The 25,407-nt window shown below is 53.1% G+C and overlaps 1 protein-coding gene across 1 annotated transcript; it reads left to right on the top strand.

Moving 5' to 3' along the window:
- Positions 1–1,110: 1,110 nt before the first annotated feature.
- TMEM63C (transmembrane protein 63C) lies at positions 1,111–24,108 on the top strand. The gene is made up of 24 exons (XM_065751818.1): positions 1,111–1,163; positions 13,373–13,484; positions 13,891–14,111; positions 15,049–15,128; positions 15,514–15,601; positions 16,636–16,673; positions 17,059–17,201; positions 17,434–17,485; positions 17,762–17,870; positions 18,391–18,464; positions 18,586–18,666; positions 18,741–18,861; positions 18,966–19,099; positions 19,316–19,438; positions 19,890–20,043; positions 20,440–20,546; positions 20,662–20,748; positions 21,166–21,231; positions 21,328–21,490; positions 21,581–21,686; positions 21,815–21,982; positions 22,258–22,373; positions 22,739–22,810; positions 22,918–24,108. The coding sequence occupies exons 3-24, from the start codon at positions 13,914–13,916 to the stop codon at positions 23,128–23,130; spliced, it is 2,493 nt and encodes an 830-aa protein (XP_065607890.1). The 5' UTR covers positions 1,111–1,163; positions 13,373–13,484; positions 13,891–13,913; the 3' UTR covers positions 23,131–24,108.
- The last annotated feature ends 1,299 nt before the right edge of the window (positions 24,109–25,407 follow it).

Raw genomic sequence — 25,407 nt, 5'->3', positions numbered from 1 at the left:
TGAGAAATGGAGATTTCACACTGGGGAACCAGAAGCAATCCACAATCACAAGTCATTTTAGAAAACCCCATAAATTTGTCTCTCCCACAGCCCCTGTGGCTCAGTGTCTGCAGAGCACGTGTTGTGCAGCCCTCAGAGTCCTGACACAGCCCACGTCACCTGCCATGAGGAGCCATCATGGCCTCAGAGCCTGAGTGACACTGTAGGACTGGTGCAGGCTCGTTGGGAGTGAGTGGGCAGCTGAGCAACTGCTCTGCATCACAGCTGCTGCTGGGGCTGAGGGAGATGGGGAGAGAGGGATGGAAGTCTTTGTCTGTTCTGATGTTCCCTAAAGTTAGACACATTGCTTGAGCTACAGGAGCTCCTTGGAGTCACTGGTTTGAGGAAAAAGGTCTCATTGACAGTAACATTTTATCAGTGGATATCGAGTTGTACCCTGCTTTGCCCTGCTCTGTGCTCTAGCACAGCAGAAATCAGCAGCCAGGGCCACAGCCCTGAGGAGGTTAAAGAGAAGGAAGGGCACTGTGGGAGACGCCTGGTTCATTCTCCGTCCTTGAATCCCCATGGCCCAGGAGCTGTGCTATCTATTCCTAACATAAAGAGAGGCTCCCAGCCACCTGACTGTTATGTTCTTCGGTTCCCTTGTGTAGTAGTACCTTCACGGCCATGCTCATCAGTCTGAAGACACTCTAACAGGCAGGGGCTCTGCCTGGGCTGTACTTCCTCACCCAAAAGAGACCCAAGGAGCCTAAAAAAGCTTTCAGAGGGTGCCTCAGGTGCTGTTTACTCAGCATTGCAGCCACGCGCGTGGGACCCGTACATCCCCATGGGGTGGCAGCAACGAAGCGCTCGGGATGTCAGTGCGACCTGCCGGGGGTCACCGTTTGGCTGCAGTTCCCCGCTTGCTCGCGACTACCGGCTGGGATGGGGACTGGGGAGGCCGGGAGCACCCTGCCTCCCACCGCTCTTCTGCCCCTTTGCCTTTCTGTTGCTTGGTCAGAAGGAGCGCGGTGGATGCGTGGGGGAGAACAGGCTCCCAAAGCCCTTTCGCAGCCCGGGCGGCTCACGCCCCCGTTCCACCCTACGGCCGCTCGGCACAACTAGGATCCCCGCGAAGTTTCTCCGCAGCCACGCAACCGGGCGACGCCGCATCCGCAGCACAGGTTCGGCAAACGCCGCTGCGCTCTGCAACGCGCCGTACCGCCCTGCGGCTCCTCAGGCCGGCTGCCGCAGAGGCCGTTCCGAGCCGCCCTGCCCGCAGCGCTCCCCCGGGCCGGAGCCGCGGGGTTCGGCGGGTCGCAGGCCCCGGCTCCGAGCAGCGCCGAGGCGGGGAGGGGGGGGCGCCGCAGCGGGGCGGGCGGCGGGGCGGGGCGGTGGCGGCCCCGGCCCCCTCCTCTTCCCGTGCCCGTGCCGGGGCTGGGCACCCCGCGGCCGGGCGGCGGGCCCCGAGCGGAGCGAGCTGCGGGCAGGTCGGTGCCGGGCGCGGGGCGGCGGTCGGGGGAGGCCGGCGGGACTGCGGGAGGGGCCGGGCCCGGCGCCGGGAGCTGGGGAGGGGAGGGAGCAGCGCCGGGGTTTGGCTCGCGGCGGGCCCGCCCGTGAATCCGCCGGGAACGCCGGTGGCGGACGGCGGAGCGATGCTGGAGGGGGCCGCGCGGGTCGGGGATGCGGGAATGGGGCCGGTTCGCTGCCGGAGGAGGTTTCTGGGTACTGCTCGCAGGTGAGGTGCCGTTTCCCGCCCGCGTGCTGCAGCGCGTACCGGCGCGGATGTAACCGATGCTTGCCCGCACCTGGCGGATGGGTGGCGGGGCCGCCCCGAGCTCCTGGAGCCGCCCAGCGGGAGGGAGGGAGCCCCGGGCAGCTCCCTGGTGCCTGTGCTGCTGCCTCCGTGCCAACCGAAATGTCATCCCACCGCTGTGTCATGCCACAGCTGTACCCGGTCCCCACGTCATCCCGGCCACACAGCCCGCCCGGGAACCACATCTGGAGGAGTGCCGGAGGTGCTTCTCCCCGTTCCGCCCCCAGCTTCGGGCAGTGATAACTGCAGCAGAAGGGGCTGCGCGGTCGGGGCTGCCATGCTTCCTTAGCTGCTCTCCCCTGCTGTACTTCACCCAGACCTGTCTGCTGACCGGGGCCCTGCCTTCCCCCTTCCTCACTTGATGTCCTCCGTGTGGCAGCGGTGCTGCATAAGGGTGTGCAATGCAGTTCTCCCCGACACAGCGAGTGTTATCCAGCAGAAAGGGGCACCTTTGTTTGGCTGGGGTTTTGGGTGTTGGTTTGTTGCTTTTTTGTTTCACATGGACTTTTTTTTTTTTCCTTTAACTGCTTTTCTGCCATCTCTAGAACAGATCTGTGCTCCTGCTTTCTCTTCTTTGTGAGAATTCAGTGGGGAGAGGATGTGGAGGCAGGAGGGGAGGGGAAGGCTGGGTGGGCAGGTGGGTGGGAGAGAGTGCCTTACTCATGGAACCCTGGGCCTTATAGTGCTGGCGCAGGGCAGGCCTGTCTGAGCCGGGGAGGAGTCAGCATATACTGCTTAGGATGGAGGGGGATGCTGTGGTATTTGTTCAGAGGAGAGCTCAGGGAAGGTGTGGGAGAAGCAGGAGGGAGCGGGACCGGGTGCTGCAGGGGCAGGGCTGAGCCTATCCTGCTAGCCCTGCTGCCTGCAAAGCAGTGCTGGCGCTGAGCAGATGGAGAGAGAAGCAGGGGCAGCTCTGTCAGGAAGGATTTGTCTTCAGTAGCCTGGCAAACAGCCCTCTGCAAACAAATGAGTAATAAATAAAAGCAGGGAGGCTGCCTGACCCCTGCAGCCTCTGACTCTGTAGCACATATGGGCTTTTCTGGCTTCCCTGTAAGCCTAAACCTCTGTCTGCTTGCCATGGCAGCATGTTGGCTCTGCTCTTTCTGTAACTGTGTCTCAGGGCCTTTCAGTGCTTATTTATTTATTTATGTATTTATTTGTGATACTGTATCAATCCCTCCATCCCTGCTGCCCCAAACACCCCACGAGTTGGCGGGCCCACGCTTCAGCCACTGTGGCCTGCAGGGAGCACAGGGCCTGGCTACTGAGCCACAGCCCCTCTGCCAACCATGGTTGTGACGCCAGGCATGGGAGTTGGGGTTCAGCATGGCTCCAGAGCCAGAATTCAGAGAGTTGTAGAAGGAGGAGCGTCTGCTTTAAATATTCCTCACAGGAAATACCCCCGTCTTCACAGGCTGTGATCGCTTCACCAAAGCAGCAGTGAGAAGAAATGTTTCTGACACCCACCAGTGAATTCAGTTGTTATTAAACTAATCAATCACCTAAACTCTTACAAAAGCATCACTGTGCTTGCTGTGCAAGTGCTGACTCCTCTGTGAGTCCTGCAAACACCAAAGCCTTCTGCAGTCATCACTCCTGCGCCTGGTGAAGCAGCTATTCTTACCTATATAGCTTAATTGCTGTAAATATATTTAATATACTTAGCTGGAAGTTTGAAGAAAACATTGTTCTGCTTGTGAACTGAGCTCAGATCAAAAGCTGTTTTCTGTGAGATCATTTCAGGGGAAGCAGTGGAGCGTATTTGTTCTCTCTAGTTTCTGTGCAACAGGTCCAGCCTGCCTCAGCTGTGGCCTTACTGCACTCAATCCCTAACCAGCTGTGAGACCTCCAGCAATGAGATGTCCCGGTGCTTTTTGAAGATCACTGTGGCACCAACCTGCACTTTGTGGTGCCTAAATGTCTTTTAAAAACTGCCTTATGTTACTGCTTCAAATGCAGCTCGGCCTGGTAATTTGATTGCAATCACCCCTGTTATTAGGTGACAACAATGGTGTGAGTTTACTCACACCATTATGACAACAATGTGAACAACTGGGGCCAGGTAGCTGTGCACAGCCCTTCCCACAGCCAGGGCATGATTGTTGGTGCTTAATGGATGAGACAGGGCCAGTAAGATCCCACAGGATTCTTCCACACAGGTGGCAGGAGGCTGTGTTCATGGGTTTCTCTCTCACATCCTTCTGCCCCTGCTTCACCTTCACCTCCCTGGCACTTCCCACACCTCCTTTTTGGATTCATTTTTTGTGATTCTCTATGGTGGTTACAGAAGCTTCAGCACAGTAGCACTTAGCCTGCTCCATATGGCCCTCTCCGTGGATGGCTGTACAGGCCTGAGTGCTGCATTCATGCTGAGGGCTGCAGAGCAAGCCTCTTTGGCTAGGAAATCACGTTCCTAATTGAAATTACTGTAATGTTGCTCTTTCTCCAGGGAGCTTAAATGCCACTGTACAGAAGCATTTCAGCATCAGGATCGTTTGTGTAGCTCCCAGCGCTGTCCCCATGAGTCCAGCTTTGGCCAAGGAGGGGCTTCCAGAGCTGTTGTAGTTTGATCTTGAGTGAGGATATGTTTAAAATGGAGAACCAGAGAGGAGGTGTAGTGCTCCTGTTCAGTAAGAATGTGTGAAAGGTGACCTGATTCCCTTACCCTCAGCATTCATGTCTTGTGTCTTGCTATCTGCAGTTAGGTTGTGTGAGCCATGGGGAAGGCTGAGTCTGAATAACCCAAGCTCCTCTATACACCCCGAGTGCTAAAAAGCAGGGTGTGAGAGATAGGAAAATACACCTCCAGGTAATCTTGAGTTCCTCCTCTGCTTCATTGAACTGCTTCATTGTCTGCTGGGAGGTGGTGATAGGAGACATCTGGGTAGGAGGTGCTGAGATGTTGCATGAGGGCTGAGGAGATGATGAATGGGACTTGGAAGTGGTCAGCTAAAAATCACAGGGCACCAGTGCAGCTGAGATCCCAGCTCCCAGTGGCCCTGGGCTTGGAACCACTGGGCTGGAGGACCTGGCTGCAGCAGGCCAGTGTGAGCTCAGCATAGCTCTGGTTTGGAGCCAAGTCTCTGTCATTAGAGAACTTTCTTGGTCGTGACCCTGAGCAATCTCCTGTAGGTCACTTGCCTTGAGCAGGGAGGTTGAGCAGGATGGTCTCCAGAGGAGCCTTCCAGCTTCAGCATTTCCATGACTGTCACATCTTCTGAGAAATTCTGTCGCCATAGTGTGGTCCCCAAATTAGTGTCAGAGAAAGAACCAGAAATGGGAATGTTTGTCTAGTTCCTCTGAGCCTGTGAGCAGCAGTCTCTACATGAGTAAGAGATTTCCTGGACTTGCAGGTTCTGGGCTGGGGACATACTCTGTTCCTTATGTTTCTGAGGTGCTGGGGACATACTCTGTTCCTTATGTTTCTGAGGTGCTTTACCTTGAGGAGAGGGCACAACTGGCAGAACTACATGGAAGTGGCAGAAGAACAAGCCGTGCTTAGTCTCAAGAGTAATTTCATTCCATCCCTTGCTTGCTTGGCTCTCAGCCTGCTACTGAGTAGGATGGAGGGGTCAAAGTCATGATTTAAATGAATGATCAGAAAGCGCTGATGCATTGCCTAGTTGTAATCTTGCTGTGTTTATGGATTGCTACTGTTTGCCTAAGGACAAGCTGATTCTTGGTGATGAGTATATGTTGTGGTACTTCTGGCTGAGCAGGGTGCAGCACCGTGCTTAAGTTAGTGATGCTACAGCGTGACATACGTTTCTTTAAGTTCTTAATGTCTGTATCTTGTATTAGAAGATGGCGAGTGACATATTTCCCCATTAGATTTCATCTCATATTTTATTATAAATTTGTTTAGTGTTATGTTTCAGTGGAAAATGAATTTTCATTCCAAATGCTGAGAGCAAGCATTTGAAAAATGATTCCTAGTTGTCTGAAAAAAACTGCTTAAAATCTGTGTCCATTAAAAAAAAAAAAAGAAAGCACTATTTGTAAATACAGTGATTTTAACAATAATGGCTCCATATTAGGAATAGAATTTTATTAGAATTTAGGAGGAATAGAATATAACCAGGATATGACCCAATCGCTTTATGAGAATTCAGAATTTCCAGAGGTTGTCCTCTCACATTCAATTTTTATTGGGATTGGAAAGGGAAGCAAGCGCTCCTGCTTGAGCTCATTGGAGTTTTGTGAACTTTTAATAAATGCTATTTCTGTACTCAAATAATTGAAACTTTTTTTTTGCTCTCTTGTTTTTTTAATTTAGAAAAAGTTTGCTGCATTTGCAGTTCATCAGGTTTTATTTCCAGCTGCTCAGCCAGTGAGCATCTCTCTGATAACAAGAACATAATGTTGCGTTTCTACTTATTTTTTCCTAGATTAGAGTGATCTCAAGTTTTAGCATGTAGGTTGTTATGATTTCAAGTTTTAAATTGGTTTTCAGTTCAGGCAACATTTGATTACTTTTTTGTCAGATATGTGTTTCAGAAAGTCATAATTCTTTTATTTGTTCTGATTCCAAGTCCTCTTTATTGCTTTTTTCCTTTCATATTGCACTGCTACTAATCTGATCAGGTGCTTTCATTGGATTTTTCTGTTGAGAGCTTTTCATCAAGTTTATAGTTCTTTCATCCAGACTTTTAATTTCTTCTGTTTTCTTCCATGACATTTCATCAAATTCTTCCTTATTCTGAAGCAAAACTTAGTGAATGATGCTAATAGAAGCTTGGGTGGTTGTGCCATGTCCTGAGAACGTCACATTTTAAGGACTTGCAGGTTAGTAAGCTAACCTGACTTGGCAGGAAGGTCAGGGGATGTGTGTTTCTGCGCACAAAGTTAAACCAAGTTGTACAAAAACTAAATAACGGGACTTACAATACTGCTGAATGTTGCCATGCCGTAATTACCATGCTGTCTCTTTGTGTGCACTGCTTTCACCAGCAACTGTCCTAGTGTTCCTGGGTAATCATTAGGCTTCAGAGTTAATTCATCCCAGCAGCTACGTGTGAGAGGAATTCTTCTAACTCCCAGTTTATTCACATAGCTCATTCAGCTGAATTTCTGAGGTTTCTTTCCATCCAAAACAACGAGGTAAATTTATGGCCCTGGTGAAAGGAGTGTTGCTACTGGTTTTAGCAGAGAGACGATTTTACCATACATGTGATGAGGCTTGGTGTTTTTTGTCCTTTTTGGCTGGGGCAGAGGACATCCCAGTGGCAGGGGACATTTTCCACGTGCCCACCAACTTCTTCCCCCCAGACCCAGGTAGCCTTTTTCCAAGGGTGAATTGTACTCAGAGCATCACCGATCCTAGCTCTGTGCTGCCTCTCTTGTCCCACACCTTCTCTTCCTCCCCATGCCTTGTCCTTTCCCCAGCCTCTGTACGTGCCCAGATGTGACGCTTCTTTCTTTGCCCTAAGGGAAATGAGCCACTTCTTGTGTTTTCCTCTGTCACATCCAACCTTTGCACTGGCTGTGTGGCACTGCTAAGGTGGTGGGCATGGCTGGAGCAGGCGTCTCATCCCTTTCCCACTGCCTGGGGTTTATTTCTGGTGCTCGGGGGCTGCTCAGCTCCCCATAACCCCTCCAGGGGAAAGAGAGAAGTGGGCTGGGGAGGCGAAGGGCTGCCTACCCTGCCAGGCCCTGCCCTACCCCGCAGGGGGTAAGTGGCTGTGGAGGGGGGGGGACCGGGGTGACAGGGATGAGCTATCTTGCCCTTGCACCCATTGCAGTGGGAGGAAGCTGGAACAGCGTGTGCCTTGCAGAGCCTTCCTGCAGCTCGCCTGGAGAGCTGCCTCCCTTCACAGCAGCCACTTCTCACATCTCCCTCTGCGGGCTGCGTGGGCTGCACAAGGCTGGGGGTGAGGCTGGGAGCCTGGTTCAGCATCCACCCTCTTCCCATTCAAGGACCAGATTTGCTTGCCTGCTAGGGAGAGGGTGGCCATGTCGTGGGTCCCCACAGGGTTGAGATAGCCTTTGGGGAGCACCTTCTGCCCCCGTCCTCCCTTCCTAGGCTGCCGTGCTCACAACCAAAGGCTTCCCCTTCCCTTTGCTGTGTGCTGACCCAAGGTTGCAGGCCGAGGCTAGGCCGCAGCCCCGTTATGTAACCTTCTGGGTGAAGCCTCCGCCACGCTGCCAGCTCCCACACGCCGAATGGTGTGATTCATCTCAGTCATCTGGTGTTACCCAGTGCTGCTGGAAGCCAGACAGAGGTGGGAGGAGAGCCGCGCCAGGGCCACGTTTGGTAAGCAGTGTGTGCCTGTGGGCTCCCGCTGCAGCCCAAACCTCGCTCTATGCTCCTGGTGCTGAGCTCAGGCGATGGAAAGTGTTCTAGCTCTGCAAGCACTCTAAAATTACATCTTGTGTGTGTGTATATATAGTGTTATAACCCACCGTTTGCAGGAAGAATCTTTTGTGCTCATGAAGCAGTGAGATGAGCTGGACAGGGCAGGGCAGGAGGATTCCTTTGCTCCAGGAGCCGAGCCAGATCCAGGAGTACTGTGGATGCTGGAACCTCAGGGACAAAGCAAAGGGAGATGTCCAGCAGAACCTGAGGAAGGACTCTCAGAGAGCAGGAGTAAGGCTGAGAAGGGACATTTGGTACCAGCAGGCCCTGGGAAATGGAGGGAGGTCCCAGGCCAGTGGCTGGCACTCAGCTGCAGTGTGGTGGTTTTTAGGCATCTGGGTGGGGGCTTGGCTGGCTCCCCAGCTCCCTGTTTTGGGTCTGTGCACTGCAAGCACAGCCCTGATTTGCTCCCTGCCCTCTCAAACACTGCCCAGGGCTGAGCTGGGCAGAGCTATGCCGTGCTGCAGATGGAGAGGAGCCTCTGCAGCAGGTGACTTTAGGAAAGGCAGCGCACCAAACTCCCACTCTCCTTGCCACCTCCCACTGCTCCTGAGTAGCGAGAGGGGCCTGGGAAGGGAGGAGCTGCTTTCCCTTTTCCTCATTTCTGGAGCCCACAGTGCTCCTGGCACCTTCTGCCACTGTGAATGGCAGCTGTGACCTGCAGCGGGCTTGGGCACGGCTGCTTCCGGTGTCTGTATGCATTTCCAAGAAACAGGGTTTATCCCAGAGGAGGCAGCACTTCTCTCCATGCTGGCATGACACCCTGCTCTACGTGGGCATGGTCACCCCACAGGGGAAGCAGCCATCTACCTCCAGGTGCTTTCCTCAGCCTCTGACATCAAACAAGAGCAGCACTTGTCAGCTTTGCAGGTGTTGGAGTTGAGATGATGTCCACTGGGACAGCTGGGCTTGAGGAGGGGACCACCAGTGCAGGGACATACACTGGTATGTATGTGGGACATCAGCTGCTGGGTCCGTGTCACCTCTTAGTGCAGTCAAGTCTTGCTTGGTGATGACAAAATGAGTCTCTGAGCAGGTGGTTATACCTGATAGAAGTAGTCATATGCTGCCAGATGGTCTTTTGCCTCCAGAATCAGACCAACTCCAAGGTCTGATCAGGAGGGCAGGTTGCTGTTCCTGGCATGTTTCTCCATGTTGGCAGGATGTCTTTTTTCTGGCATGCTAATGGGACAGGGCTGGTACATGTTCTCTGAGCCAGCATCTGTCCTGCTGATGATTGGACAGGGGCCTTCTGCTGGGGAATTACCTGTACCATGGCCTTAGCAGAGTGAAATGCCTCAGGGCTTGGCATAAGTAACACCTTCCACAATTTCACTGCTGAGAGCTGTGTTCTGGGGGCAGTGCCCTCAGGATAGTGCCCTCAATACCATGCCTCACTCAAGGCTGGATGTGGACTGCAGTGTGCCTGTTCTGCTGTGTTCCAAGCTGCAAGGATGGAGAGGTCACCGTGCCCTTTGGTGCTGCTACTTCCTTGGCCAGGCTGTGCTGAGCTCAGTGCTGGACCTGGATCAGACTCACCAGCGCCAGCACTGTGCTGTGCTGAGTCAGTGGCAGTGGTTTATGTTTCCTACCCTGTGCCATGGACCTGGTTTTCCTGTTACATTGGTCCTCATTTTCCCATCCTGCAGCCTGGGCACAACTCCTTGGGAAGGAAGAAAGGCACTCATGTGGTGGGATGATGGCTTTCCAGGAGACACTGGGGAAGCAAATATTTGACTGTATAGCTTGGCTTCTCTGCTGGCCAGGAGCAGGTCCTTTACAGTCCCGTGCCACAGCTGCTGTCCTGCTGGAAAAACTAGTGACCCCATCCTGCCCAAGCAGCACGTGGAGGCTGGGCGAACACCAGCCTGTGGAGAAATCCAGCTTAGTTATCTGAGCTGTCCCAAGGCTTTGTTTTGGTGTTTTGCTATTCCAGCTTTCCCTGAGTGCCCAAACAAATGAATGTGCTGTCAGAATGTTTAAAGGGAAAGACAAATTTTATAAAATTGTGTCTACATAAAATAAATGCCTGATTTTTAATTGGAAATCTGATTTTCTGGATTAGTGCCCACCCAACCAGGGAGGAGAAGCAGATGCTGGTGTATAAACAAAGCAGTCAGTGCACTGATTATTCAAGACAAACCTCACACACTGCAAATGGTTCATAGAAATCACCCAACAAATCATTTTGAACAGCCAGTCTGATAAATGCACTGCCCATTAACAGCCACTTCAGAGGAGGAGCAAGGGTTGCTTTTCTGTTACTCTGCACATTTCCTAACCCTTAATTAGCATATCTCCTGTAGGACCTTGATGGGCTAGGGCATGTAGTGTGATTCCTGTCTGTCTGTTACTGCTTCATTTTCCCAGCTGCAGCCTTGCCCTCTCTGCATTTCCTCATTTCCTCACGTGGCTGTCACTGCTGGGGACACTGCGTGCCTGGGGGGATGCCTGGCTGTGACAGACACTGGCCATGCGTGCTAACAGGGAGCTCTTGCAGCACTCCTCGATGTGAATACACCCCCCCCATCCGGCTCTGTTGTTCACAACAGCTTTTCCTCTGCTGCCCCATAAAGGTTGGGAAAAGCACAATAGCAGGAAGCTTCCTGGCAGTGGTGTGGCAGCAAATAGGAACTGCTCTGCTGTTTCTGTGCATTTTGATTGGACTTCTCTGTGCTGTTACCAGAATATTGCAAAGTACTGCGTTATGTCACAAATTGATGTGAAAATGTGGTTTAGATCTTTTGGCAGCAGCTGTCTGTCTGATACTTACAGTGTCAGTGCAACCTCTCACTATGGGGACCTCTGCTGTGCAGGGAGGTTGGCCATGTCCTGCAGGTCTGGGCTCAGGCTGTGCACAGGAGCAGAAATTTTCTCTTGCTATTTTTGCTGCATGAACTGTTCCTACGTGATTTACTTATCTGATTGTTCCCTGCAGTTTTTGTAATGGTAGTGCTGCTGCTATGCAATTAGCAGAAGTTCTAAGAGCAGCACCATAAAAGTTGGGATTTGCTGGAAAAAATGGTCCAAACAGACACTGGTTTGGGTATCTGAGGCTGAAGGAACTGGTGAAGAGGCAGGAAAATGAGCTTAAGATCATCTTCAGAGAAGATGTGATTTGCTATGAGAGCTATGTTACAGGACTGAGCATGATAAGGTGGCTTCCTTGGAGCAGGAGGTGCTCAAGAGAGGGGGGAACAGAGCTTCCCTGGTGACTTTAGGCCACTCCTGCTCTTGGATTATCTCTGTGCAGGAAGTGTGACATTGATAAAGTACTGCTGGGTAGAGAGACAGGGACTGGCAGCACTGGGTAGGTGAAGGCTTGCATTTGGGAAGCCTGCATGCAGGAAGGCTTGGAGTGACAGCAAATACAGCCTGCTATTAGTGAAGGAGGGCAGCAAGAAGGACTTAATAGGGGAAGCCAACCCATATCAGTCCTCTCACCAGTCCCCTCACCCTGTCATCTTGCAGCAGAATGTTCCTCCTACAAATGTGAGCATGGAGCCTAGAAACAAACTGCAGAATCCTACTGCTGACTGCTGGAGTGGTGGCAGAAGGAACTCAGAGGTTGCTAAGAGTCTCCTTGATTATTTGTTGAAGGTCCAACAGCTCCCTTGGCCAGAGACACGCTCTCTGTGTTAACAAAAAGGCAATGAATTATTTAGCAGCTGAAAATGCCAGATGGTGATGGCTCTGCTGTTTACACAGGGAGGGGAGGGAGGAAGATATGCACATGGAAAGAACAGATTGGGGACATCTATGTAGGAAGGAGCTGACCCCGGCCACAGACTCTAGTGGTCTCACAGTGAGCAGGAAGCAGCCAGGCTGGGGCAAATAGCTGCTGCTTGTTTGTTCTCTCATACCCCCAGCTGGGGCTGAAGTGTCTCCAGATGCCATGGACTGGCTGGGTCAGTGCATATATGGCTGCGCACCTCCAAGGAGAACTAAAGCTTAGTGGTATAAGAGGGAGAGACTGAGGCTACACCAGTGCACATAGACCCGCATGCTGCTATAGTCTCCCATCTGTCACACTGACACATCAGAAGCAAATGTTTCCCAACAAAACCAAATCATTGTAGAGCTCAGGAAGATCCCCTTTCTAAGCTGAGGTATTTTGTGTGTGTTCTTTCTGTGATCCCCAAGGACCTCTCAATTGGATTTCCTTTGGTGTTGAAACAGATTTGGTCCTATTTGGTTTTGATGGGAAAAAAAAATACCATAAATGGTTTTTATACCCAGGTCCCTTGAGGCTGTCTTTGTTTGCATCCTCTGTCACTGCTTAATCATACTGTGACCCCTGCTCTTCTTCATCTGTCCTGTCCATGTGAGTGAGGAGCATACTGCATCAGTGATCAGCTGGGGCTGAGCGGCTGCAGAAACTGGAACAGGGTCTCTGCCTGCAGTGCAACAAAAATACAAAGCTTGCCATATTAATGGGTGCAGTAAGGTTTCATGTGGCCTTTGCACAGGCTGTGGTCACAGTATCTCTGCTCAGCACGTACACAGGACAAGGAACTCATTAAACTCCTTAGAACTTCCAGGCAGACCAGAAGGTTGCTTTGTCAGGAGCACAAGTCCCCAAGAGTAGAGATACAAAATAGCTGAGGTTGGACCTCTTGGACATCATCTGATAAAAGTCCCTGCTCAGGACAGGGTCAACTTCTTGCTCAAGGCCTCCAAATACAATGTTTTGTTGTTTGGCTGTTCCTCCTCATGCTGGTAACCTCAGTTTTTCCCTAAACATGGTTTTCAGCCCTCTCCTCCTATGCTTCAGCAGCCATTTGGCACCATCCTGGCACACGGGTCTGTGGCATCCCTGTTAATAATGATCATACTATTTTATGCTGGCTTCTGTAAAGTGTTTGTTCACAGGGTTCCCAATCACTGTGGATTTTGAGAGGATCCTTTCCTCTCACAGCATGAGAGAGGGTTTGGAAGTAAGACACAATCTTGACTATTAACGGTCTTTAAGCATTTCCTATTGGCAATGACTGTAGCCTGCACCATCAGCTCCCAGAAGAAACAAAGGAAATCTTGGAAGGAGTAATCTGCTGTGGTGGGAAGATGGAAGGGTGGTCCCGTGACACTCAAATCATGCAGACCATGATGCTGTAGAAGGGAGGCCTGGACAGTGTCCCACAAGCAGTAGCTTTAGCTGAAAAGAATTAATGAAGGGCAGCCCCAGCAGCCCCCTTCCTAACGTTGTCATTTCTCTTTCTCAGAAACTCAAGCAAATGCTTTGAGTCCTCGTTCCTACCTGCTGACTGCGACAAGGTGGCCATGGCTGAACTCAGCTTCCAGGACTGAGGAGAGGTGGTGAGAGACCTGTCTCAGGTATGATGAAGACAGTCAAATAGCACAGGCTTTAATGCGAGTAAGGAAAGGGTATGAGGTAGCTGTGAGACAACTGCATCTACCCTCCTCTGCTCTGTGTGCTACAGCCCTTCCCTGGGGGCTAGTAGGTCTGGGGAAATGGCTCTCCCTGGAAGTGTTCAGTGCGGAGATATGGCATTGAGTGCCATGGTTTAGTGGTCATTGTAGTAATGATTGGACTAGATGATCTTAGTGATCTTTTCCAACCTTAATGATTCTATGATTCTATTAAATTGCAAGATCAGAACCCAGTTTCTTCCCCTTCTTGCTCTTAGCAAGCTCCCAACCTCTGTGAAGGACCCAGGGGAGCCATGAGCCTTTTTCAAGCAGCAACTGCCTCGTCCTTATCCTGACCCCTGTGTTGCAGGGTGAGGCCCTGTGACAGCACCAATGGAGAGCGTGTACTCAGTGGAGCCAGCGCTGGACGGGGCTGGCCCCACCTCACTGGACATACTCAGCTTCCTGGACACCCTGGTGAACAGTACAGAGGAGCAATGCTTCAGTGCCCGCTCACGCAGCACCGTCCTGCAAGGGCTGCCATTTGGTGGCGTGCCCACTGTGCTTGCCATCAACTTCATCCTCTGGCTGGTGAGCAGGCTAGGGAGGTGTTGTGTCCGTGGACCTCCTGGAAGAACACGGGGTCAGGGCTGGAAGCTCAGTTTGCTGTGTCCTAACCTCTAACAGGATGCACCCCTGGGAGACCAGGAATAACTGTGTCCTAAAAGAAACCCTCTTGCCACATCTCACCCATGCTGGAGACAGTCTCCTTGAGAAAGGAGGTTGAACAGAAGATGTTTGGGTCCGTATAATGCTCTGTTACCATGATCTGTGTGGGCCAAGTAGCTGTAAAGTCCTTCCAGCCCTTTCTTCTGATTCCCTGGGAGAGTCATTGCTGTGTTGGTATTTGGGTAGCCAAAGATACATCTGGTAAATGTCCTCCCATGGTGCTGCAGGTTGATGCTTTTCAGATGTGGTGGGAATGGGGCTGAACCCCTGTGCACATGGGGACTTCTGTCCATCCCACTAATTAAGCTCAGCCAGGGCTCAGTGGGCACTTCCCTGAGGCTACAGGGAAGGCTGTGGATGTGGTGTCTGAGGCTGGCTGTGAGCATGGGTGTGTGTTACAGGTGTGGTGACAGCCACACATGTGTGCAAGTGTGTGCTGGTGCACCCAGGTCATGCAGTGCTGGTGGCCAAGAGCCTTGCCCACTTTGTGGACGGCGGCAGATGATGCTTGAGCAGCTGCAGAAGCAGTAGTCACCAGCACCTTGGGGGCTGCTGCCACAGTGGGAAATGTTCCAGCTTCAGGGGTCTCTCATGGTGCAGGTACACCCAAGATACGTAAGGTTTCAGGGGCCACTCATGCTATGTCAGTGTCTGTGCTGTTACCCATAGCAGCAGTGGTGAGGTCATGGAACAAGAGCAGTCTGGCTTGAGGAGAGTTTTATGTGAGTCCATCAGCAGAAGGAAGATGGTGAGATCCTGTGGCAAAACTCTTCACTGTCCCTCTTCATTCTTCCTCCAGCTCCTCCTCCTGATCTTCTCCTGCCTTCGGAAAGCAGCTTGGGACTATGGGCGCCTGGCATTGCTGATGGACAATGATAGGTGAGCAGGCCACAAGGCTGCAGCAGGTGATTGGCTCCAGCCTCTCTAATGGGGCTGTGGTGCAGCCCATAGAGGAATCCTGAAAGTGCTGCTGTTTCATCTAGGCCAGTGGTGATGGCCTGGCTACTGTACCCATCAAGGCCAAGGCCAGCCTTCCCAGGGAGGGGGGAACACAGGCATTGTCTGCTGCAGGGGAAGTGATGACATGGGACGTCTGGTGGTGATGTGGATCTTGATGCCATTTGGGCAGGATGTGCTGCCTGAGCAGTGCAGCAGCTGTGCTGCTGAGAAAAAACTGAGTGTGGTTTCCCTGTGGGTGCCCTCCCTCTCCTTTCTGCTGCCTCCCCCCTGCCTCACTCATTTGTTTCTTTTCATCCCTCCAAAGTTTGACGTCACTTTTCTACGGGGAGCAGAGTGAGAAGGAGAAGTCCCCATCAGAGAGCAGCCCCCTGGATGCTGACAATAAGGACGTGGTAAGCACACAGCAGCTGTGGCAGAGGCATTCTACAGCTGCTCTTGGAATTCTCTGCAAAGTCATTTTGGGGTGCCCAGGGCATTCACTGCCAGTGATTCCATAAGAGCACCCAGAGCTACCTCCAGTACCACCCCACCACTGCTGCAAATGCATCTTTCTCCTCTCTGTGGCATTAGTCACAAAACAGGCTGCACTAGAAACAGGCAATATCCTACACATTTTTATATCTGTTTTTTCCTCTCTTTTGACAGCAAAAGCTCAAAAATCAATTACTGTTGTAGCTATTAAAAAAAAAGATATAACTTATTAAAAAAAGAACTAACTAGGCAGGGAAAGTAAAGGAGCAAAATAGTTGCAGGCAGCAGGATAAGCATTTAAAGGCATCATACTGGATGATGTGTGCAGATATATATTACTCATCAAAAACAACAGAGAGAAACCAAAAGGAAAGTTAGCATGGCTAAAGAGCAGATTAAGGGAGATTTATAAATGTAAGAAGGCACCTTTTAAAAGTAAAGCTGTTCCCAAATAAGGAAAATCTGAGGCTAGGTGTAAAATGCACACCAGAGAAGGGTGAAAATGAGTTTGTAGGAACATTTATAGAAAGCTTAAAAACAAGTACTTAAATTATTTTTTGGACACTTGGAAACAGGAAACCTGCCAGAGAGTTTGTGAGGTCAACATACGTTGGAGGTAGTAAATGATTCCTTGAAAGCTGAGTGTGGCAGGAGCTCTACATCAAGTTGCTGTGTCTGTGTTCAGTGAGGAGCAGTTTTACCTTGGGATAAAGCTGGGGAGAGGAGGAGCAGGGTCAGCTCTCACAGGAGGGGAGAGGAGGGGCATCCCACAGGTCTCTGCCTGCAGCTCCTTGTATTCAGGGTCATCGTAAACACCCACAGAAAGGGGGCAAAGAAAAGGGGATAGAGCCCCTGAAGTTCCCAGGCGCTGCCTGTGCTCAGCCCCAGGGCCAGCTCCATACTGGGGCTCTGTGAGTGGTGGCTTTTACCTCATCTTTTCTCTCTTCCCTTCCAGGGGTTCTGCTCCTGGCTCCTTTCTATCTACCAGATGAAGTAAGTGTGTACTATCGGTGCTGTGTCCATGCCCTAGGGAGCTGGTCCCTGTGGGTGGTGGTCCAAGAGCTAGAACCATGGAGTGCCCCAGGGGAGAGTGCAGGGGCTCCCCTCTCTGTCCTCCACAGCTCTGCTGACCCCAGACTCCTGCCCCTAAGGACAGGGCTTCAGCCCCTACCTGCAGGAGCCAGTTTTACATTGGGATGGCAGCCTAAGGGCCCATTGCCTCTGTACCCAAATCCCACATGCCACAGATGGAATGCCATGAGTTTGCAAGGATTCTGTGGGGCTAGAACAGCCTCACTGTGAGCCCCAGTGTCCCCATGGTGGGAGGTAGTGGTGGTGGTGGCACCCCCCAACACTCACCTCCACTGCTCTCTCCCAGGGATGAGGAAATTCAGAGCAAGTGTGGGATCGACGCCACCACCTACCTCTCCTTCCAGCGGCACCTCCTGGTCCTACTGATGTTGGTCTGCGTGCTCTCTGTGGCTGTCATCCTGCCTGTCAACTTCTCGGGGGACCTCCTAGGTAGGTGCATCCTAGCCTCAGGGTGGCATGAGCAGTGCCCTGGGCGGTCAGAGGGCTAAAGGACACTTCCACCAGTTACGGTTCTTTGAGGCGGTGGGGGCTTGCTGGGGACCTGGGAGATGGGAGGACAGGAGGAGCAAAGAGGACCCACAGGCACCATTTGCCCTTCAAGCGTGAAGATGTGCGTTACACCAGATTCTCATAAACTCCTGCTTGTCCTCTTCTCCTGCAGGACACAACCCCACTCACTTTGGCCGGACCACCATCGCCAACATCCCAACGCAGTACGTAGCTCCGGAGCTGGGCAGCTGCACTTGCAGCTGCAGTGCTGCAAGCACCCAGATGTGATGCTTGCTGAGGCTTGGCCCTTGTGAGCAGCACAGTGCATGTGGGAAGTTGTGTGTCTGCCTGCACCATGTGTGTCCTTGGCTTAGGTCTCCAGCACTGGCAGCAGGCTTAGGGGGATCCTACTGGTAGGCTGGGTGGCTATGGCAAGGTGCTAAACACCAGGCTGGTCCCTGTGCTGCAGTGTGAGCTGATGCAGTTCTCTCCTTCTTCAGGGATCGTCTCCTGTGGCTGCACAGTATCTTCTCCCTCATCTATTTCATCCTCACCATCCTCTGCATGGCTCACCACTCCATCCACCTGGAATACAGAGAGAATGAGAAGGTGAGCCTTGTCCTCCCCACAGCCATCATCCCTACCTTTCTCAGCTCAAGTGGACAACTCTGAGTGCCCTTTGCTGTACATAAGGGAAACTTTAGAAACAGCTCAGACCTGGGCGGACAGAGAAAGATGAGACCATTTTTCTCCTGCTTTCGGAGAAAGCCTGGCAGCCTGGAGGCAAATCTGCTTGGTCACTGAGACTGGAGCTCAGCTGTGTCCAGCTGTCTATCACAAGGTGGCTGTCCCTGTAGCTGAGGCCCTAGGGCTGGCAGGCAGTTGTCCACAGGCTGTCCTGTGCCTGCAGCATGTGGAACGCCAGCAGGAGACCAAGGCTGTGCATTCTGGACCTCCCTGTGCCGCCACCTGAGTGCAAAATGGTATCTGAGCCCCTTCCCTTAGTTCACATCCCTTTCCCATCTGTACTGCAGAAGGTATAGCTACAAACTGCAATCTGGGCTGAACAAGGCAGCAACAGAATGGTCCATGGACCCAGCCCCACCCACTGCCTCTTCTCCTTCCCTAGGTTGCCCGGACACTGATGGTTACCCACATTCCCATGGAGATCACAGACCCTTCCCTTATCATTAAGCACTTCCAGTGAGTAGCCTCATCTCAGCAGGAAGTCCCTATCCTACCTGGGCTTCCTTGGGGAGGAGAGGGGGGGCTGTCTCAATCCTTGTCACTGTCCCCTGGTGCCACCATTTCCATGTGCCCACAGTGAGGCCTATCCCAGCTGCACTGTCACCAACGTACAGTTCTGCTTCGACGTGCGCAAGCTGATGAAGCTGGATGCAGAGAGGTGAGTGCCTGGGGACCCTGTAGCTGTCTGTCCGGTGGAGACAGCTCCCTGAAGAACTACCTGTTTCCTGGCAGGCGCAAGGCAATGAAGGGCCGGCTTTACTTCACCACCAAGGCACAGAAAGAGGGGAAGATTATGATCAAAACCCACCCTTGTGCCCGCATCTTCTGCTGCCGCTTCTGTGGCTTTGAGCAGGTAGGAAGCTGAGGGCAGGGCTGCAGGCAGTGTGTTCCCAATGTGGGCAGGACTGCATGCAGCACAGTGGCCTGCCCGTGCCCCAGCCCTGGCTGCTCCCACAGGTGGATGCTGAGCAGTACTATGGGGAACTGGAGGAGAAGCTCACAGATGAGTTCAACGCTGAACGCAACCGCATCACACTGAAGCGACTTGACATGGCCTTTGTCACCTTCCAGGATGAGCGTATGACAGCTGTGTGAGTGTCCCTTGGGCCTGCTGGTGAAAGCATGGCCCATAGCCTGGTGTTGGTGCAGAATGGGGCCACCACTTCCGGGGACTGCAGGGGGCACCTTCACAGCTCCTCCAGCCAAATCCAGGCAACCAGTCTGTCTGGAGCTGCAGGGAGGGGCTCATGAGAAGCATGGGGGATCCTGAGCTTGGTTCATATCTGACCCTGGGCTTTCTCTTGCAGGATTTTGAAGGATTACAGCCACGTCCACTGCCGGAAGCACCCTCAGCAGTCCTCTGTGACCACCGTGGTCAAATCGCACCACTGGGGTGTGCGCTACGCTCCAGCACCCAGCGATATCATCTGGTGAACCCCCATGGTGGGAGGAATGGAGAGAGGGAGAGCCAACAGTTGGGAAGGGGAAACCATATCCATAGCTGTAGAGTGTCTTCCCAGGGTGATAGGCTGAAGATCCTCTCTCTGGTCATAGCAGAAGTTACCAATGGTAACTAGGATGATCACTCCACAGGTTGCAGGATAAGGCAAGGTTTGGGGCTGTTGCCAGGCTGTGACTTCTCTGGCCTTACTCCAAGGCATCCTTGCTGCAAAGACCCCACTGTGGTCATACTCAGGTCCTGTGAGCTCTGTAGCTGTGATGCAGCAGCATAGGAAGAAGAGAGAGGGTAGGCTTAGAGCAAGGGTTACGGGATGGTTGGTGTGGGGAGCAGGGCGTGAAGCCCTGAAGGGCTGAGATGGAAGACCCAAGACACACAGTGTTTCCTCTGCGCCACATCCAAGTTCTGTTTTCCTCTCACAGGGAGAACTTGTCAGTCCGTGGCACATCCTGGTGGGTGCGATTCATTCTCCTTAATATCTGCCTCTTCATCCTCCTCTTCTTCCTCACCACACCGGCCATTATTGTCAACACCATGGACATGTTCAATGTCACGCGACCTGTGGAGAGCCTCAAGGTAGTCCCTGGAACAGTCCTGGGCCCCTGAGCACACCTGAGCTTTGTGCCTCTGTCCATGGGGAAGGGCAAGTTGGTGTCTGTGCAGGAGGAAAGGGATGGGAAAGAGCTTCAGGAGATATCAGAAGCTGCTGGCAGCACATTGCCTTCCTGCTTATTGACCTGAGAGCTGTTGGGAGGGCACTGAAACTTAGCATATATTTATGATACCTTTGACTGTCCTTAAGCTCTTGACTCCTGGAACATGTCCCTGCTCAGGGAAGGGCTGCTCCTTGTACACCTGCCCAGGGAGCTGCCTGCAGCATGACAAAGCAGTGACAGTGTGGGCAGGCACAGCTTGTCGCTCCCTGGCGCTGGCAGAGTCTTAAAAGGGTGTTCACCATCTCTCCTTCTGCAGAACCCAATCATTACACAGTTCTTCCCCACGCTGCTACTCTGGGCTTTTTCTGTCTTCCTGCCATTCCTCGTCTACTACTCGGCCTTCTTTGAGTCACACTGGACAAGGTAAGGGGGCTCCACGTCCCTTTAGGGTCACTTGGAGCCACACTGGATGGGAGGAGCCCCAGTAGGATTATCGCTCCAAGGAATGCAAAGTTCTTTCTTTTTCCCCTTTCCCCAGGTCAAGTGAGAATCAGCTCACCATGCACAAGTGTTTCTTCTTCCTGGTGTTTATGGTCATCATCCTGCCCTCACTAGGGCTGACGAGGTACAGACAAACCTGCAGACTGTGCATCACACTGGAGTCGTCTTCTCTCTGCAAGTGAACTTGAGAGGGCTGAGGGACAGGAGCTGCTTCTGTCACAAATGACAGACAGCTGTCCTTGGGAAATGAAAGGCTCTTGCTTTAGTGATGCCAAGCTGCTCCCAGATGGGCACAGATAGAAAATATCCCATAGAGTAGGTGGGGAGCTGTCCCAGGCTGCCACAGCTATCCTGAGGTACTGCTGGTGCCTGGCTTATGGTGAGTCCTTCAGCAGTTCCCTGAAGGACCAGGTCAGGTATCTTCATAGTCTTAGAGTGAGTGTGATCTGAGCCCAGGACAGGGCAAGGCAGGTGCGGCCTGTATCCCCCCCCACACACTGCTCTGTGTCCTGCTCCTGAGCTGCCCCTCTGTTTCCCCCAGCTTGGACCTCTTCTTCCGCTGGCTTTTTGACACCCACTTTCTGGACCAGGCTGACATCAAGTTCCAGTGAGTAAAGGCCTTCTCTCCAAAACTTGGGAACTGTGCAGGGCAGAGCCCAGCACCAACTCTGCCCCCCTCTCACCCTCCCTGTCCATGGGGCAGGTGTGTTTTCCTCCCAGACAATGGTGCTTTCTTCGTCAACTACGTCATCACCTCCAGCCTGATCGGGACGGCCATGGAGCTGCTGCGCATCCCTGGTCTCCTCGTCTATACCGCCCGCCTCTGCCTCGCCAAGTCGGAGCCTGAGAGGCTCCACATCAAGCGAGTACGTGGCCCCGGGTTATGTGGGATACACAGGTGATCCCATGCACCTGGGGAGGCAAAGGCAATAACAGTGCTGTTGGTTGTGCCTCAGAGCCAAGCCTACCAGTTCCAGTTTGGGTTGGAGTATGCGTGGACCTGCTGTATTTTCTCTGTCGTCATGACCTACAGCATCACCTGCCCCATCATTGTCCCCTTCGGTGAGTGTGGCCCCACTGTGTCCCCATCTATGCTGAGAACAGATTGCCCGAGCCATCAGGAGCAGTGTGGAGATTTCCCATGAAGTATAAGAGGAATAGCCACCAAAGGTCCCCTGTCTTCCCAACAGGTTTGCTTTACATGCTGCTCAAGCACATGGTGGACCGATACAACATCTACTATGTTTATATCCCCACCAAGTTGAACCAGCGCCTCCACGTCGCTGCCATCAGCCAGGTCGTGGTGGCCCCCATCCTCTGCATGTTCTGGCTGCTCTTCTTCTCCGTCCTGCGCCTTGGTAGGGACATCTTGGGACTGACTACCCATTGCCACTTGTCAGAGTCACCAGTCTGAAATTCTGGGGGGGATTAGCTTCATCCTTGAAGGATGATGGTGTCACTTCTGTGTTAGACACAATGTAGGGGATGGGAAGAGGGACAGAAAGACACGATGAAGGTCTGGAAGAGGGTGGTGAGAGCTCAGAACGCCCCCAGCACACCCCAGCCTGAGGCTGAGCCAGGCATGCAGCGGATCCTTGGAGGCTCACATGTTGACCCCATGTCTCCGCCCTAGGTCCCACTCGCCCTGTCACCCTCTTCACCTTTGTGGTCCTCCTCTCCTGCATTGTCTTCTCCTTCTTTGGCCTCTGCCTGAAGAAGCTGCAGCCACGGAAACCATCCAGCTACCAGGTGAGCATGAGCAGCTGCTTCCTGTCTCCCACTCTATGTCCTACTGGGGTGCATTTGCAGTGCAGAGTTTGTGTTCACCTGGATCAGAACAAGCACAGGGACCAGTCCTGTCCCCAGCACTTAGCTCTTGGGAACCCATCTTTGGATACCCATGCAGGAGCTCCCTATCTCTGTCCATCAGCATTGGGTGAGCTGTGGTTGGGAGGGTTATAGATAGCATTTCCAGCCTGCTGGGGTGAATCCTATTTTTGGCTAGGATTTGGACCCAGCCATCATGGGGGGTGTTGAATGGTTGGCTCTGGCCAGACTCTTCTGGGGCTTTTCCCCTTGTCCCTGTGTGGCTTCCTCCTGTCTCCCCTCCACAGATGTCTGATCAGTCTGAGGGCACCTTCACTGACGCCGAGCGGAGCAGCGTCTCCTCCACTCCCAACTCCAATGTGAGTACCTCCCCAGCCCTGCTGTGGGTCCCCAGCTTACTCCCAGCCTGGGACAACATCCCGTTGTGTCCAGCCTCTGATCCCTGATCCCACTGCCCCTGGAGCAGCTCTTCGTGGCCACAGTGCTGCAGGAGCCCGAGCTGAGTCTGACACCTGCAGCCTCCCCGGCGCACCAGTCTTATGGCACCATGGGCAACCACCTGGAGCTGGGAGAGGATGGGGAGGACTGTGGTCTGCAGAACTTCGAGACAGAGCTGGAGACAGTGGAAGGCGAGTACAGGACCGGCCCCGTGATGGACAGCCAGGCCCGCTACCAGTGAGCATCCTTGCTGCCAGGGTGAGAGCCAGCAACACTGGGCACCCACCTCACTGATGGACCCACACATGAGTGATACTGGGGCAGAGGGACATCAGGACTGATGTGAGGGAGTGACCTCAGCCCATGCAAGGCAGTGTGGCCCTGCCACTGCTGACAGGCTTGGCCACCCTGCACTCCCTCAGCCCCCATCTGCCTCATCCAGTCTGGGATGGGGAAGAGAGGTTGGCAGGGGTTTGGGGTGAGGTCTCCCTGAAAGACTGTACTGCAAGCGGAGGTGGGAGGCCCTGCCAATGGCCTCATGTCCCCTCAGCCATGCCAAAACTTTGCTTGCCCACCCACTGCTGCAGCCATCCTGCTGCCTCCCATGGCCCTGGGTGCTGTCTCCAGCCCTTGCATTGCTGAGAGCGGCATCCTAGTAGGGCTCGCCCTGCTCGTGCTGTCCTTCTGCTGCTGCCATGCACTTGTGCCCTCAGGTCTTCAGGGTCAAGTGTATTTTGTGGCCATGACAGCAGCTGCCTTTCACTGGTGGCTCCCATCCTCCCACTCCTGCTGCCCATGCTCCCCTCAGGGCTGCCTGTGGGGACCTGCACAGCTCCATCCCATTGCAATAGTGACAGGGGGCTGGCAGCACTCCCTGGCTTGTTCAGGAGCCCCTGGAGCACGAATCTCTCTGCACTGTGTGCACACCTGCTCCTGCCCAGGCAGCATTCCTGGACTTTTTGGGCCCTGGATGCAGTAGCAGGTGCTGGCCCACAGTCTTGCTCCCACAGGGTGAGAGCACACAGCTCTGCTGTGGCTGGGTGGTTTTCTGCTGGGGTAAAAGCCACAGCAGGCAGTTGATAGCAGAATGGTGATGGTGCCAGCGGGGTTCCCATCTGCTGCTTACTGGAATTGCAGAGGTGGGGCTCTTGAAATTCTGCCTCTTCCCATGGGTCAGTCATCCTCCCATATTGCTGGTTGCCTATGAATGGGGCAGTGGTCAGGCAGTTTCTTCCTGCTCTGGTGCAGTGCCGTAGAGAGTAGGGGCTGAACTGCTGCCTGCCCATGGGTAGTGCCCAAGACTTTACATGGGATGCAGGAGAGCTGATCTGGGTCTTTCCCCTGCTAGAGAGGCTCATATTTGCATTGCACTTCTGGAAGGGTGTCCTGCCCCCAGTCCTTGCTATTCCCAGGGGTGGTGGAGGGGTCTGACCCCAGGGAGCAGCATTGTGGGAGTGCCCTGTGCCACTTCCCCTGCCCAGCATTACTGAAGCTGTTGGGAGTGGGATCACAGTGTGCAAATCCTGGGGCACCCAGCAGTGAGCTGGAGGTCTCAGCTCTCCAGACTGGCAGCCCTGCTGCCCCCTGGCTCCTGCATGCCCAGGTGGTGGCTGTGGCACCTAGAAAGGACCCTGGAGGGGAGCTCCTATCTCCCTGCACTGGTGTCCTGAGGCCACTCATCTTGGGTCTGACGAGGTGATGGTGGCCCCATCCAATGACTCAATGCTCTCTTTCTGGGGGGACATAAGTGCCTGCAAGTGGCACTGTGTCCTGGGGAGCTCAGGCTTGGATTGCCCTTGGCTGCCACACTGCAGGAATGTGCCAGAGGTTTGTACCTTCTTGTTATTTATCGCTATGACGGTGCCTTGAATAAAATGACTTCACCCACCTGCTGCCTGCAGTCATCACCTCTGCGTGTCACCCCAGCCTGGTGGTGACAGCCATTGTCACCCCCTGCCCAGCTACAGACACTCTCCAAAGGCAAGCACTGGCCGTTCCCTGTGTGCCCAGCCTGTGGCATTGTGGCAGCAGCACAGCAGGTCAAGAAAAGGCAGCATGTGGAAGAGCTATCTGGGCTGGAAGTACTTTGGAGGTAAAGGAGATGGTACAAGAGCAGAAAAGGTGCAGGCAGAAGAGGATCACCCTGTGGTGTTACCTCAGAAAGGGTACAGGACAAGGGGGGGCAGATTAGGTGAAAAACTGGAAAATTTAAAAGTCTACCCCAGCAAATCCCTCTGTCATCCTTTGTTAAGCTTGCTCAGGCCTCTCAGAATAAACAGGCAGCCAAAAGGGCAGAGACTCTTGGTTGTTCTTTATTAAACAGCACAGTAGGATATGAGAGGCACAAAGACTATTTCGTTTCCCCTTGGAATTACACAAAACATGGCACAGAAGAGAAGTCAAGGAGCTGGGGAAGCTAAAGCGCAAGGTGACTGTTTAGTGCAGTAGCACACACTCCATCCCTCACACATCTGTCTACCTGCCACGCAGGTTCAGAACATTCCTGCCCATGGTGCTG

The sequence above is a fragment of the Cyrtonyx montezumae genome, unplaced genomic scaffold (genome assembly GCF_038088225.1).
Source record: "Cyrtonyx montezumae isolate F1298 unplaced genomic scaffold, pur_monq_1.0 scaffold_10, whole genome shotgun sequence".
NCBI classification, from domain to species: Eukaryota; Metazoa; Chordata; class Aves; order Galliformes; family Odontophoridae; genus Cyrtonyx; species Cyrtonyx montezumae.
The sequence above is the reverse complement of the archived record's forward strand: the minus strand, read 5'-3'. Positions and strand labels throughout refer to the sequence as shown.

Coding starts and splice junctions, on each gene's coding strand:
- TMEM63C (XM_065751818.1), top strand. CDS start 13,914: ATGGAGAGCGTGTACTCAGTGGAGCCAGCGCTGGACGGGGCTGGCCCC. Junction 17,871..18,390: donor AATACAGAGAGAATGAGAAG/GTGAGCCTTGTC, acceptor CTCCTTCCCTAG/GTTGCCCGGACACTGATGGT. Junction 19,100..19,315: donor GATGAGCGTATGACAGCTGT/GTGAGTGTCCCT, acceptor TTTCTCTTGCAG/GATTTTGAAGGATTACAGCC.